This window comes from Lycorma delicatula, chromosome 1 (genome assembly GCF_047948215.1).
Source record: "Lycorma delicatula isolate Av1 chromosome 1, ASM4794821v1, whole genome shotgun sequence".
NCBI lineage: Eukaryota > Metazoa > Arthropoda > Insecta > Hemiptera > Fulgoridae > Lycorma > Lycorma delicatula.
Window position 1 is genome coordinate 262,232,513 of NC_134455.1, and position 14,540 is coordinate 262,247,052.

At 28.7% G+C, this 14,540-nt stretch overlaps 1 protein-coding gene across 3 annotated transcripts in view; it reads left to right on the plus strand.

Annotated features, from left to right (window-relative positions):
• The window catches only part of Br140 (bromodomain-containing protein 140), a 139,672-nt gene that overhangs the window by 119,523 nt on the left and 5,609 nt on the right, over nucleotides 1–14,540 (plus strand). For all 3 annotated transcript variants that reach the window (XM_075376577.1, XM_075376594.1, XM_075376586.1), the window contains exons 17-18: nucleotides 908–1,068; nucleotides 10,039–10,250. In XM_075376577.1, the coding sequence (XP_075232692.1) occupies nucleotides 908–1,068; nucleotides 10,039–10,250 (373 nt within the window). The remainder of the gene's footprint in view (nucleotides 1–907; nucleotides 1,069–10,038; nucleotides 10,251–14,540) is intronic.

The window sequence follows — 14,540 nt, forward strand, 5'->3', positions numbered from 1 at the left end:
TAATAATTATTCTTGCAAGTGACGAGGTAACTTGGAGAATAAAAAAGATGAATTGATGAAGATAAAATATCCGAAAACCAGAATGTAAGATTTCACCAGTGCTAAGTAGGGGATAAAAAAGATTTCCACCTTAAAGTTAAAAAAAACAAAAATTTACTCAATACAATGGTTTCATGTTAAAACAAGTTTCACATGTTTAGCACACGACAAGCCCCATCTTACAATTCCAGTAACACTTTGTTCATCCTTGCTGTAAGGGTTGGTATATCAAAAATTGTTTCAGACAAAAGTTTTAGGTAATATTTAGAGGACTAACAACCACTTTAAACTGATTTGATGTGTGCCTATTAAGGGAGGTATGATTTTTTTTTTGTCTTTGAAACCCCATTTTTTCCACTCCCTGGGCCAATGGTTAGTGATATCAAAAAAATTTACTTAGATAAGTTTTAGAACCTTATCCAAAGAATTGTAGGAATTTTAAATGAATTTGATATTTTACTTAATAAGAAAGTCAAAGCAATATTTTGTTTTTTATAAAAGCCCTCCTCATTTTCATCCCCATGGTCTGATTTTGCCGATTAACAAATCAACAGATTTGGGGTCGTTATATTTTATGTATCTATATGAAAGTGTTTGGCGAAAAATTATGGCAGTTATCATGTCCACAAGAAAGTGAAATATTTATAAATACTTTTGAACTGACGGTTTTGAAGTTTGGGGGATGTGAAACGCCAAGATATGTCAAAATTTTCCAGAAATCAAATCATGGTACCCATTACAATAAGTAGCTTTCTTATGAAATTTACCTAGTAGCTATAAATATTTTATGCTGAGTTTTTAACTTATATTTTAAGTTTTTTAACTTAGTAGATTTCATTTCAAGTTATAACTTGGCCATTTTTAACAGGGGCAGTAAAACAAATACACCAGCTCGCAGAAGGGGACGCCAGCCTAAACGGAACTTGGAACAAGCATTGACAGGAAGTTGTGACAAGAAAGAACAATGTTTAGCTGTGCCTTCTACTGTTCCTTCTTCAGACAGCTTTAGAATTTACCGGTCTGGTGCAGGTATGTTTCTGTAAATGGATTTCAAAGAGTTTTTTTGTTTCAGAAAGTTCCATCTATCTTTCAATTTTGTAATATATTCTATTTATTTTTTTTTGTTTTTAATGCATTAACAATTGTAAATCTTATTTATTGTTTGAAATATGTTGATACAGTTGCTTCTTCCTAGTGCATTTGCTCCTCATTCTTATTTATTATAGGTATAAGCTTCTTATCAACAATGGAAAGAATTTAAGAAAGAAAACAATTAATTTCATAATTCTTAAATATGTTTCAGTACAGGGGGAACAGCAAACCTGATGATTTTTGGGATATTTAGTTAGTTTTTGAACATGTGTTAGGGTTAATGGGAGGATGGGGTAATAAGGACTCCATTCCTCAATTAGCTGCCGCTGCCATTTCAGTCACCATGGAGCTGTGAAATGTTATGCACCATACTTTTACTGTAGAAATGTTTTCAGAAATAACTATTATGTTCTGCTCATACAGAGAAGAGTCAATCATGTGGCTGAAGAATTTCAGGAGAACAGCATCAGCATCAAAAAGAAAACAATTATATTATTCATCCATAAGAACACCATAGAAAATTGAACAGGTAAGGCAGGCAATTGAAGTGAGTCCTTGGCATTCAGAAGACAATATTTATTCCCAATTGAACTATCAAAAGCACATTGTTTTCTGACTTGAATCTACACCCACACTAACTAATTGTTGTTCAAGAATTGATGTTTTATGAATATAGAAGCAATGCCTAATTTTCACAGATGACATTTGAAATGATAAAGAAAAACACTGTTATTCTCATGAGTGACAAAGCCTATCTCTACCTGTCAGATTATGTTAATAAACTAAAGTTTCAATATTGGTTCAATACATATCCAAGATAGCTTCATGACCATTCACTTTATACACGAGTTACACTGTGGTGTATGGCTGTAACATATGGGTTTCAGCAGTAATTTAAATTAACTTTCTTAACTTAACTCAAAACATATATATATGTATGTACTAGCGGACCTGACAGATGTTGTCCTGACGCGGCATTATTCTGTAATAAATGCACAACACATAAATATAACTTATTTAAGTTAAAATTAGCAGGAATGTGTTCGAAATTTCATTAAAATGACTATTATTATGATATTATCAGTTTGTGATTGTTGTATTATTGTAATGGGTTTATTGATTAATTATGTGTAGTATGGGTAATATTTATTTTCACTAAATATTGAGATGTCCGATGAAAATTGAATTAAAAAATCGAAACGTCGTAAAATTAATAATTAGTGTAATTAATAAATTTTCATCCACATTACTACTAATTTTCACTTAACATCATTCTAAAAAAATACCACCTACATATTTTTTTTTTATTTAATAATTTTGATGTTTCATAACCATGTAACAGCTTAATTAATCAATTAATAAAAAAATTAAAGCAAGTAAAAAGCAACGTAGTTAAAATTTTAGTAGAAAATTTATCATTTTTCTCATTCTTTATTTTAACATCTGTTTTACCAAATTTTAGATAATTGTAAATAAAAATAATTTTAGAAAACTTTTTATAAAATTAATCAGCTAAAACACTATAAATTCAATTTTTTAAATATACTTTAAACTATAATTATTATTAGTAACTTATATTTTAATTTTATAAATGTTATAATTTATTTTACAAACTTACATTTTTATTTTCAAAGAGCCGTTCAATACTTCATAAGTTGCATAGAATCAAATGAGAACTGACAATTTAAATTTGTAGGTTAAGTTGATTATTATTGAATGCAAGTGTATACATCATTAAAATTCATGAAAAATCATGTAAAATACTCACTTCAATACTGCACCTTACAAATTTGCACAATGTACATTTTTTAATTAAACTTTAAAACATTATTTCAATAAATAATAATGTAATATAATATTCTCAATAAGCGCGCAATTCTAGCAGACTCGGCAATGCTTCGCTATTGCTAGATTTGAGTGTACATACAGATTAAATGAACACAATTGAAAGTTTCATAAAACCTTAAAAAACTGAACATTAGCAATTTAACAAAATTTAACCTTTCTCTTTATAAAAGTCAGAATGTAAATAAATCCAAATGGCAAAACAACAGCACTACCTATAGTGTTTTATTCACACCACTCTCTAATCACAGTATTCGGTGGAAAACAATTTTTTAATGAAAAGTATTGTGGCTGCAAAATCATTACAATTAATACTAAACATTAAGAAACATACAAAACATTACGGAACTTCATAAAATTTAACTTTTCACTTTATAAAAGTCAGAATGTAAATAAATCCAATTGTCAGAACAGCGCACTACCTATCGGATTTAATTCAAACTACTCTCTAAACACAGTAGACCGTTAAAAATATGAATTTTAATGTAATAATAACATTAAGCTACGACGCAAGTAACTGATATGCGAAAAAGCAACAAAATAAAAACATTTCCTAGAATCCGATCGCACCACCAACTATCGGTTCTGACTGATATGCCAAAAATTTTTAAACGTGATCGCAGCACTGCCTACCGGATTTAATTGTGAACCTTAACCATCCCAAGATCAACAACAACACATAAATAAATTAATTAATTTAAAAAAAACATTTTCCAGTGGACAAAATTGTGAATCTAAATCATTCTCAAATCCCCTTGAACACACACAAAAAATTTCATCAAAATCAGTCCAGCCATTTAGGAGGAGTTCAGTGACATACACACGCACACAAGAAATATATATATTTATATATAAAGATATATATGTATACGTATATATCAATTACTGCTTAATACTACATAATTTAGAAGTTTCAAAATATTGGCTGTAACTGTATTTGAAAACAGTGATCTCAATATTTTCTAGTTATTTTATTGAAGTGGCCAGTGGCAGACTTTATTCTGTTCTCAAAGTACACATGCTCTTATCCCACTGCAGTTGCTGGATTATCAACACCACCTGGATAACTGTTTGAAGGCTGACCATAGTCAGTAACATGTAGTCATTCTTTTCCATGCCTGCTGACAAATGATGTGAATTGCTATGGATTCATTACATTGTGTACTTCAGAAGAGAGTTCAAGTAGTGAATGTAACCATTCGAAACCAATCCTTACAATTATAAATGTTACTTCTGTATTCTACTTAACTATTTTTTCTGCAGTAAAAATATAACATGATTATTCAGTACTGTCCCTTTATATTTCCTGTATTCTTCCATTCTTTCTATTTGACTGCTGCCGTATGACTACTGTCTAGAATTAGAATATCTTGACTCCTAACAATTGTTGAAATTTTCTTTCTAAAACCTGCTGTCAGTATTGGAGTACTTTGAAAAATTTTTTCTTCAAATTTGAACTTGCTTCTTATGAAAAGTAATGGCAGGCATTTTACAATTTTTCTGATAGTACAGAAAGGAATGTTTGAAGATCATGGTGTTGGACTAGTGAAACAGATGTGAGGAAACTGTTCTTAAGTACGTGCTACCATTTATTTACATAAGTTTTTTCTGTTAACTAATTTCACAATAGCTATTTGAATTGGCTCATGAATTTTTCCCTCTGTTTTGTCTTAAGTCATTAGTTTGAGGATCATATTGCATATAAAAAGGTAACTAGTATTTTGAAATCAAATCATTAAGTATCAATCATTTTTTACACCAGTGTTGATAATGTTTGTCTGGGGATATTAAAGATGTACAATACTTTTCCCCTATCGAGCTCTTGTCTACCTTCAATTGTTGATGCATGTAATAATTACATAATAAGATGTAAGCATGCTTTACAGTTAAATTAAATGTAACACATCACGTAAGGTTAGGAAATATGATGCAAAACTGATTCCTTTTGGTAATATCTAGAGTAATCAGAAGGAACCTGTCATATAACAATAGAAATAAAAAGATTTTAATAACATCTTAAATCTGTTACAAATAAAGATAGTAGCAAACTATTCATTAAACTATGAAAATACAGTCAGCAATATGCCTATACGGTTCATTTTTGCTTTTGTATGAGTCCCTTGCTTACTGTTAAATGCTTTTATATTATAATAAATGTTAGGTTCTAGGTTTAAGATCTAGATGGATGTTAGTTAAGTTCTAGGTTTGAATACTAGATGGTGGATACCGGTGGGTGTTCTTTGATGGTTGGATTTCAATTAACTGCATATCTCAGTAATGGTTGACCTGAGATTGTACAAGACTACAGTTCATTTACATTCATACTTATTATCATCCTAATTCATCCTCTGAAGTAATACCTTATGCTGGTTCCGGAGGGTAAACAGAAAAAGAGAGAGATTTAAGATTTATTATTTTTGAAATGCTATCACAATTTTTATTCAGGAGCTGATTGGCATAATGGTTTTAGTAAACATAAGTTAGTGTAAGAAAGATCTCATAAAAATTAAATTGTAAAATACATTATAGTGGTTGCCATGAAAGAAGATGGCACTTGTTTAAACTATTGTATCGCAGTTAAAAAAAAAAAAAATCATACAGTAAAAATGAAAATATCATTGGAAACTGCAATTATTTTTGCGCTAACTGGATTTACCAATTTTAGTGATTGTTAGTCATTTGAAAATTAGGAATGTGAAAAGTGGAAAACTCACAATTTTTTGCACTTTTTTTTGAGAACTTCAACTTTGAATTACTGTAAAATAAAAACTGATCAAGACAAAAATTTTTTATTTTTATTAAACTATTTATTTCTCAATAACTGTAATTAAGATTTAGCCCAAAACTACTATTATTTAAGTGTGCAGAGTGTTTTTTATGAAAAACCTTGTTTTCAGTTTTAATGAAATTTATTTTTAGTTTTAATTTATATTTTGTTTTATATATGTGAAAAACACATTGTTATAATCCTTGAAACAATTTGAATAAAATGATGGTATTTTATTTAAAATAAAGTAATTTAGAAAATACAGTATTTATTATTAAGCTTTTAAGTGAGGTGGGAAAAGTATGAAATGATTATTCAAAAAGTACAGTTGCAATATTAACTGAGTATGCATCCTGTTTGTTGCTGCACAGACCAGCGACATGCGGGCCTGGTTTAATACTGCTTTTCGTACAATTTTATCAGATTACTTTATACTTCGTTAACATTATAATGTATATTTTTTGTAAATATTATTACAAATGTAAATATTATTATTATTAATTATATTAGTAAATATTATACAATTTATTATAACATTGAAATTTAAACTCATAATTTATTTTTAATATTTTATTCCAGTAGTAAAAACTCTTTCATATAAGTCCGAATAAATAAAGTTAAGACTCTCAGTTTAAAATCATATAAAGATTTCTAAAAATTGTTTGTAATGATTACTTACAGTACTTAATCTGGAAGTTAAGTGAAGTAGGCTTCATCCTCTTCTTCATTGTTGTCTGAAATATCAAAATAATTTTTGTCAGAATATGATTCCTGTAGATTTATGGAATTTTTCTATAACATCACCTCACATGACTTCATTGTGAAAATCCTCTTCAATTTTTTTTTTTGTAAGCAGAGCTCATTTTTCCCAGTCCTCTGTTATAATATTTTCTAATTCCTCATTAATTAATTTCTCAATGTCTGTCAACTTGAAAGTTCAATTTCGATCAGCAACTTTCCTTTTCACTTGCATCCATTTAAGTTCTATTGCATTATATTGATTGTGATATGGTAGCAGGCAAATAAGAGAATGTCCTTTTTAGTTGGCTGTAACATTAATTTCATACAGTTTACATTCATTCTTATGTGGAAGTATTTCTTGCTGCAGCTCTTGTTTAGTTTCAATATCATTGCAGGCAACTGGTTTTTCTTGAAGTCACCGTTGGATTTCAGCTTTCCTGCTGCTGTTGGTGGGAATTTTATTCACTACATAGGGTCCATTATTATTACGTTCCCTTTATGAAAGTAATTCAAAAAGTCATTTTTAAACCCATTTTTAAAACTGTTGCTGTCCATTTCTGAATGATAATCTGTACCAACTTTCGATTTACTGTGGAAAGCCAATTTACTTTCTCTGATGAAAACTATTTTAGTTGAACCTGCATGACACACTATTAAACATCCACCTTTTTCAATTGGTATTTTAAATTCCTTCATTTTTCTTTGAATCTTGCCATATGTATTTATGAAAATGATTTTCATTAAGCCATATCTCATCTGTGTGTAAAATATGACTCGACAATCACCTGACGATTTTTATTTCTGAAATGTCTTTAAAAATTCAATTCATTTTAATGCAATGTCAGATATTTCCGTCAAGAATTGTCGACCATCTTTCATTTTTTTTATAACAAAAACTAATTTTTAAAATACGTTGAATGGTAATAGATGATAGATTTACATCCAGTTTTTCTGTATTTTCTTCTTAGCTTCTTAACAGTAAGGATTTCATTCTGATCATTGTACTGATATATGATTCTGCGAAATACATGACAGTTGAAATCATCCAGTTACAGATTTGCATTTTGTGACCTGCTTTTCCCTGGCGTTTCAAACTGAACACAACTGTCATTACTATTGCACTTCTTAAGCAGTTCTACGTATCCTTTGTACTGACCTCCAACTAACGCTGCATGCTTCAGCAGTGAGTTCTTGAACTTTATCCAAGTTAATCACGCTACAGAATTCAAAGTCAGATAGATTTTGAAAAAATTTATATATGTTGTAGAATACAATTTTGGACCACTCCTAATTGTACAGCCATGTTGACCGGAAAACAAAGATGTTTCCATGTTGTTGATATTACACTTAAGATAGTCACAGAAGTTACAAAAAGCAAAAAATCTTTAACTTATAACACTGAAATAAAAAAACCTGATACACTTATAACCCGATAAAAAAGAAAAACACAAATTAACATACTATTCTAAACTGTCTTTGACATAATGCAGCACCGTTAAATAAACTTGCCAAGAAACTGAACTGAACATAGGGAAATAAAAAATCTAACTAATTTATTAGATATCACAGCTGAGGGCTTAATGAACCCATTGAACTGAAGATTGACATTGCAATTAATTATAATAATATACAATGACATCATAATATGAGAAAACAAATTAAAAACATACATTCAGCAACAATAACATAAAGAAACATTTTTCACCTGCAAAAAAAGATTTAAAAATTGAATTTATGAGTCATGCTACTATAACATTATTTGCTGTTACAAAGCAATCTCTTATCCATGAACAGGACCATAAATTCAATTCTATTAGGCTTACATCAGTATTTAAATAATAATAATTAAATAAGAAAATGAACAGAAAAGAATGAAAAACAACCTTAATTTCATTATTTTTATTATTTGTTTTATGAACCGTTTAATAAAGTAAGGCCCCTTTTTTTATTTCATGATGATTTGAAATGAACACATTGTAATAAATTTATTTATGTATAATATAATTAATTAACTTAAATACTGATTAACACGTCTAGTGGTGTAAAGGATTCATGAATAGAACACAAATAGAAAGTATTACATAGTTATTGAGACTGTTCTGCTCACTGGGACAGTTTCTTCAGTCCATCATATATTGCCACATTTTTAAATCGATTTTTATGATACTGTAAATGATGCTCACCGTAAAACGTGAATCTTTATTAATTTAAACTCTACAAGTATAAATGCTACAAAATTAATGCCTGATATTAGTGGAAATTTATTTTTTCTACACCTGAAGTTAACTAAAATGTGATGGTTTTACTTGAAATTACCTGTATACTTAAATAACAGTAATTTTAGGCCAAATCTTAATTATAATAATTGAGAAACAATCATTTAATCTATCTCAAAAAATAGAAAATTTTTATCTCAATCGGATGATTTTTATCACAAACTATCTTAATATTAACCCAATAGCTGAGGCAGCTGATAATTATATTCTTTTTCCTTTTAGAAAACTACATAGTTAACAATACTTTCTTCAGATTGCTATGTATCTAATAGCGCCTCCTTGCTGGGTGAGGTCCTATTTGAGGACCTCAAATCTTTTGGCCTAAGATTTGAGGTCCTGATTTTCGTAGTTAACAAATTTATATACATATTTTACATTAATTATTCCCGTATTAGCAACCTTTGTCTTACAAATGTTATAAATCATCAAATGTCATTTGGTAATGTAAAATCTCATTTAAAATAAAAAATTAGTTAATTTTTTTGTAAATTTATGAATGAGGTTTTCTTTCATTGAAACAAGTAAAGGTTACTTATTTTATTTTTTTAAATATAACTTATAGCATAAATGATGTACTCTTCATCTATTAATTTTATAAAAATAAAAAAGTTTTTATAGAAATGAATGTTGGGATAAAGTTTTATTATTTCACTTAAACATGTAATATAAATGTATAATATGCCATGCAAATAATGTGTAAACTGGTTCTTTTTTAATTGCAGAATGAATACTAAAGTATACTTTTAGTTTTGCATAACCAATAATTATTGTAGAGATATTTAAAAAATGAAAACAAAATCGGATACCAAAAATATAAATTATAAAAATCTTAGAAATTAGGAGATAAAATTAAAACATTTGTTAAAGCGGTCAGTAAATAATATTTAGTGAGATTCAGTAAGTAACATTTAATATAATAAGTAATTATGAATACTTCCTACAGAAAAACAGATGTAAGGAGTTATAGTAGAACATGTATATACTCCTAGAATAATTTTTTGAGAAGCAGTATAATGCTCAATACTTAATCTGATATGTCTGCAACAAGTTTTATTTTTTTATTAGCAAGTCAGATTAAAAATGCTGTTTTATCTCTAATGACTTTTTGTTCATAACTTTATAGAAGTTATATAACTGATATTATTTTTCAAGTTGTTGTTTTTTTGCGTAATTCATCTTTACTGTTATTTCATTTTGTGTGTTCATATTTCATGTATGTGTTTTTTGTTTATTTTTCTCTTGTTATGAGTAGCTTCATAATGTGTATGTACTTTACAGATGTGTCTGATGAAGAGTCCCACTCTGATGAAGAGTCTAGCTGTTCAGGATGTTCATCTTCAGAAGGGACATCAGGGTCTGGTAGTGGTAGTTCTGTGAGTGAGTGGAGTGATACAGAGGATGAATCAAGTCATAATGGCAATCAGGAGGCATTAGAGCAATTGCAACTTGTTTGGGCAAAGTGTCGTGGATATCCATGGTATCCTGCATTGGTGAGTTCTAAAGTACAATTCACTAACTAATCTTTATATTCCCTTTCATGGAAACAAGTAGTGTGATTCATATGAAGTGTATCTTTCTCTCTCATTCATCTACCATGTCAGACAAGTAACAAAATCCCATATTTTTTTTGTGTGAGAAAAACAAAATTTGAATTGCAGAGGAAATGTTGAAAATTATGAATTAATGCATTATCAGACAAAGAAATTAAATTGAAGTGGGGAAGTTCATTTATATAAAAACAAAATATATACAAAAACAAAATATATTGATTGCCACCAGTTAAACTGAATTCTTAGAATGAGATTGTTGAATACTGCTGCTGCAGTAATCAATAAAAATGTTAACCTAAATCACTATGTAACTCTACCTTTATGAATGTGTACATACATTGTTTAATTATATTTCTAATAACTGAAGATAAAACTTAAATTTTGAAAGGACTTTTGTTTAAATAAAAAATGTGTTCCAAGTGAATGCCTGCAACACAAAGAGGTAATAGTTAATATCTTTATTATTACAAAGTGCGCATAGTAACTGAGTACTCTTATTATCAATAATAGTGACTGGCAGGGTAATCATCAATAATCCAAAAATACAAAGAAACAAATAGATATGGTTACAGCTTTATGTAAATTTTTTTTCAATAATCTCTGTAATAAAAATACGCTGATGAGCTTGAAAAATGGGTGCATTTTAATAATAGTTTAAAACTGAGAGCTATAAAGTATAGATATTCTTTTTAATACTTTCACATAAATTTTAGTAATATTTAAAAAATTAAAAAAATGATAAAAAAAATAATTTCTTTGACTACTACTTCAATTTTTTTCTAAATTTTTTCTAAAGTAGTTGTTTGTTTTTACTTTTTAATTCTTAATTAAATATCCCCCTCTTCATCACCTTTGCTTGTATTCTTCTTCACAATTACTATCGGTTTCTTTTTTAGATGCAATTTTTTCATTAAAAACTCCCTGCTCTGTTTTATCCACTCACTAATTTATCATTCATATATGTTTTGGATTTTAGGCAGTGATTTTCTTGATTCAGCTAACTGAAGCTAACTGATGAAGATTATTTCTTCCTTTGCAAAATTTAAATTTTCATTGTTCACCAGTGTGGATAATGGATATTGGGATTTTGGCTGATAATGTTATACTGGCAAAACCTTTTTCCAAAACCACTGCAGTGTGATCGGTATGTCTCACAAGCCTGGTGAATTTAATTGATTGCATCCAGGATTATAAAATATTTTCAGAATTTGTTAATTTACAATCAGCCCCGGTCAGTTATTTTTTTAGCAGCCCCGGTCAGTTATTTTCTCATATAAACTATAAAATATTTTCTCATATCTCATATAAAATATTTTCAAGTGGAAAAAATCTTACAAAAATTTCTGCAATTTTCTTCAAAAATATAACAGAAGCTTACTGTGTTATTTATCAACATATTTCTGCATTTATAAAATAATTACTGATGATTGAGAAAAATACAGGTTTTAGAAAATTTTGTGCAGTCCCTCTAGCACAGTCCCTCTTATTATATACCTTTTTTTGTATATAATAATCTGCTGGAAAGATTTATCATCTTGGAACTATTAAATGATCATGAATTTTTTGTCTTTTCAACTATGATCAGTTTTATTTTATAGTGATCGGCAGCATTTGTACAGCACATAATAGTGATTCTCTGTTTGCTTGTTTCTTCTTCACAGATAAAAAATTGTGTTAACATTTTTTTTTTTATCACGTTCATACAGCTTTATAACTAGTAGTTTTCATGCATAACAAACAAATATATTCCCTTCTCATACAACACATATCAGATTTTAGGTAGGAGGGATGGCCTAACTCTGGTTCAAGCTCAGTTACATGAGCCATAGTAATGCGTAGTTGTACATATTTTATAGAAGTTTGTGAGAGAAAAAACAATATTACATCCATATTTATGATAGAAAAAAGAGTTATTTATGATCGTCCACTAAACATAATTAGTTTTAAGTTCTCTTATTATTATTTTTATATTGTCATTAATCAACACCAGAATCACCAGTTAGCAAGAGTTTATACATAGATTTTTACACATCAGATTTGACCAGTTCAAAGATCATTTTCATTGGACTGAAGAAGTAACAATTTTCCTGACTTTAAATTAGACTTTTGGAAATTATTTGTTCAATAAAATTGAGGTTCCCAAACTTAAATAATGAAAACAATTTGAAAGCTCTGTTTTGTTATTGGGACAGTATTTCAGCAATTTTAAAAGTATCTAAAATTCTAATGCTTTTCAGGTATATCCATAGTACTTTTGTAGTGTCACGTGTATGGACTTTACTGTCTAATAAAAAAGAAGGAAAAGAGTTTTCATCTTAAAAGGAGGAGCTTTTTCAATAGATTAGCTATAAAAAAATTTGCTTATTTAATAATGCAGCAATCCTCCCTTCCCCCTGGACATCATTCATTATTTTTTATTGGTCTAAGCGAGTGGTCGTAAATAAAATACTGTAGAGTTGTCTAGATAGTAATAGGTCATCATCATCCAGTTCTGTGAAATCTAAGTTATTCCACCTGAAGTTAAACCTTTTTCTTCTTGCTTCTGTTTGTATTAGCTTCTCTTTACTCCTATTTTTTTTTTACATTGATTGGTTGAACTTCTTACATGTGAGTTTTTGTAGCTTATTTTTTGACCTGGTCATGGATTTCACTTGCTGACAGAAAAAGTATAATGGTAGTCTTAATTTTAGTACAGTTAGCGTTGTTTTCTTTTGCATGTTTTCTAAACTTTGTACCTCAGTTTTTAAAATTTTTCAGTATTCAATCTAATAACTTTAATTAATACTCTGTATCACTAATTATTTTTTGAAATCATATAAACATACAGAAATTCATGCTAAATAGTACATCCATTCTAATTTTCTTGTCAGTTCTTTATTACAAATGCTGTTATTAAAAAAATTACAGTATATGTATATTTTATTATTAATTCATGTTTCTGTTTTCTGTGTTATGATTAAAATTAAAAATTTGTCTTAAATTGTTTAAATTCTAATACAATTGGCGCAATATCCATCAAAATGGTAAATTGGTAAGATGATGTCAGTTTGGAAACTCCTCCAAAAATGTTAAAAGGAGCTGTTTGGAGCTCCTTTTAACATTTCAAAAATGTTAAAAAAAAATTTGATTTTGATTTTTTAATTTTCATTTATAAACATCATGAAAACTTATTAAAAATTTGGTTAACAGAGGAACCCCTCTCTCATAAATATTTTATATATTCTTCAATAATGGTTGAGATTAATTACACTGATAGACAAAAAAAAATTTTTTAAACCAGTAAGCACGTCTTATGTGTAATGTTTCTGTAAGTGTGATACCATTTCTTGAACTGCTTTTTTTATACATTACAAATCTGTAAATACAGTTTTTCTATCACCCTTAGTTTTAAATAAATTACGCTTGAAAAAAAACTAAGGGAAAATGTAGTTAAAAGCTGTAAAATTTGTAATTTTGCATGGCCATATCTTTGTTAGAATGATTTCACTGATGCTCTTCTTTTATAAATAGCCTCAGGCACATCCATTAAGTCCAGCAATAATCGGATAGCATATTCCATTTCCTTTATAGCGGCTTTCCATCACTGAAATGACTTGGTGGAAATGTTCACAATGTCACTTACGTTTCCGAGGTTGTCTGGGAAGAAATCCAGATGTGAGTGGAGGAAATGCATTTTCAAAGACATCCCATAGCTCTGTATGAAGTAAGAAGTTGATTAACAATATCGTGGTAATTGTTGGATTTTTGTTTGCCAAGAAAAGTTTTGCAAATGCCTTTAAATGAAGCCCAAGCTACACCTTCTACATTATTTAACATCGATTTAAATACATATCTTTGACCAACTGTCTTATTTGAGGACCAGCAAATATTCCTTCTTTAATTTTTCCTTCACTTGCATTCGGAAATTTCTGCTTGATATACTGGGACTATCCTTCTTCATTGCCTTTACAAAATTTTTCATTAGTCCTAGTTTGATATGGAGAAGGGATAAAATATTTTTTTGGATTCAACTAAGGGCTCATGAATAATATTTTTCCCATTTAGAGTTAAGTTGTCTTGTTTCTTCCACTCTTTGGTAACATAATGTTTATCCCTAGCTTTGCTGATCCATTCGCAAAGAAAACACATAGTATAGCCTAACTGCATGCCTGACAAAATAGCTATAACTTTCAAATCACCGCACATGTTCCAGCTATGTTTTTTATAATTTATTTTATCAAGAACATATTT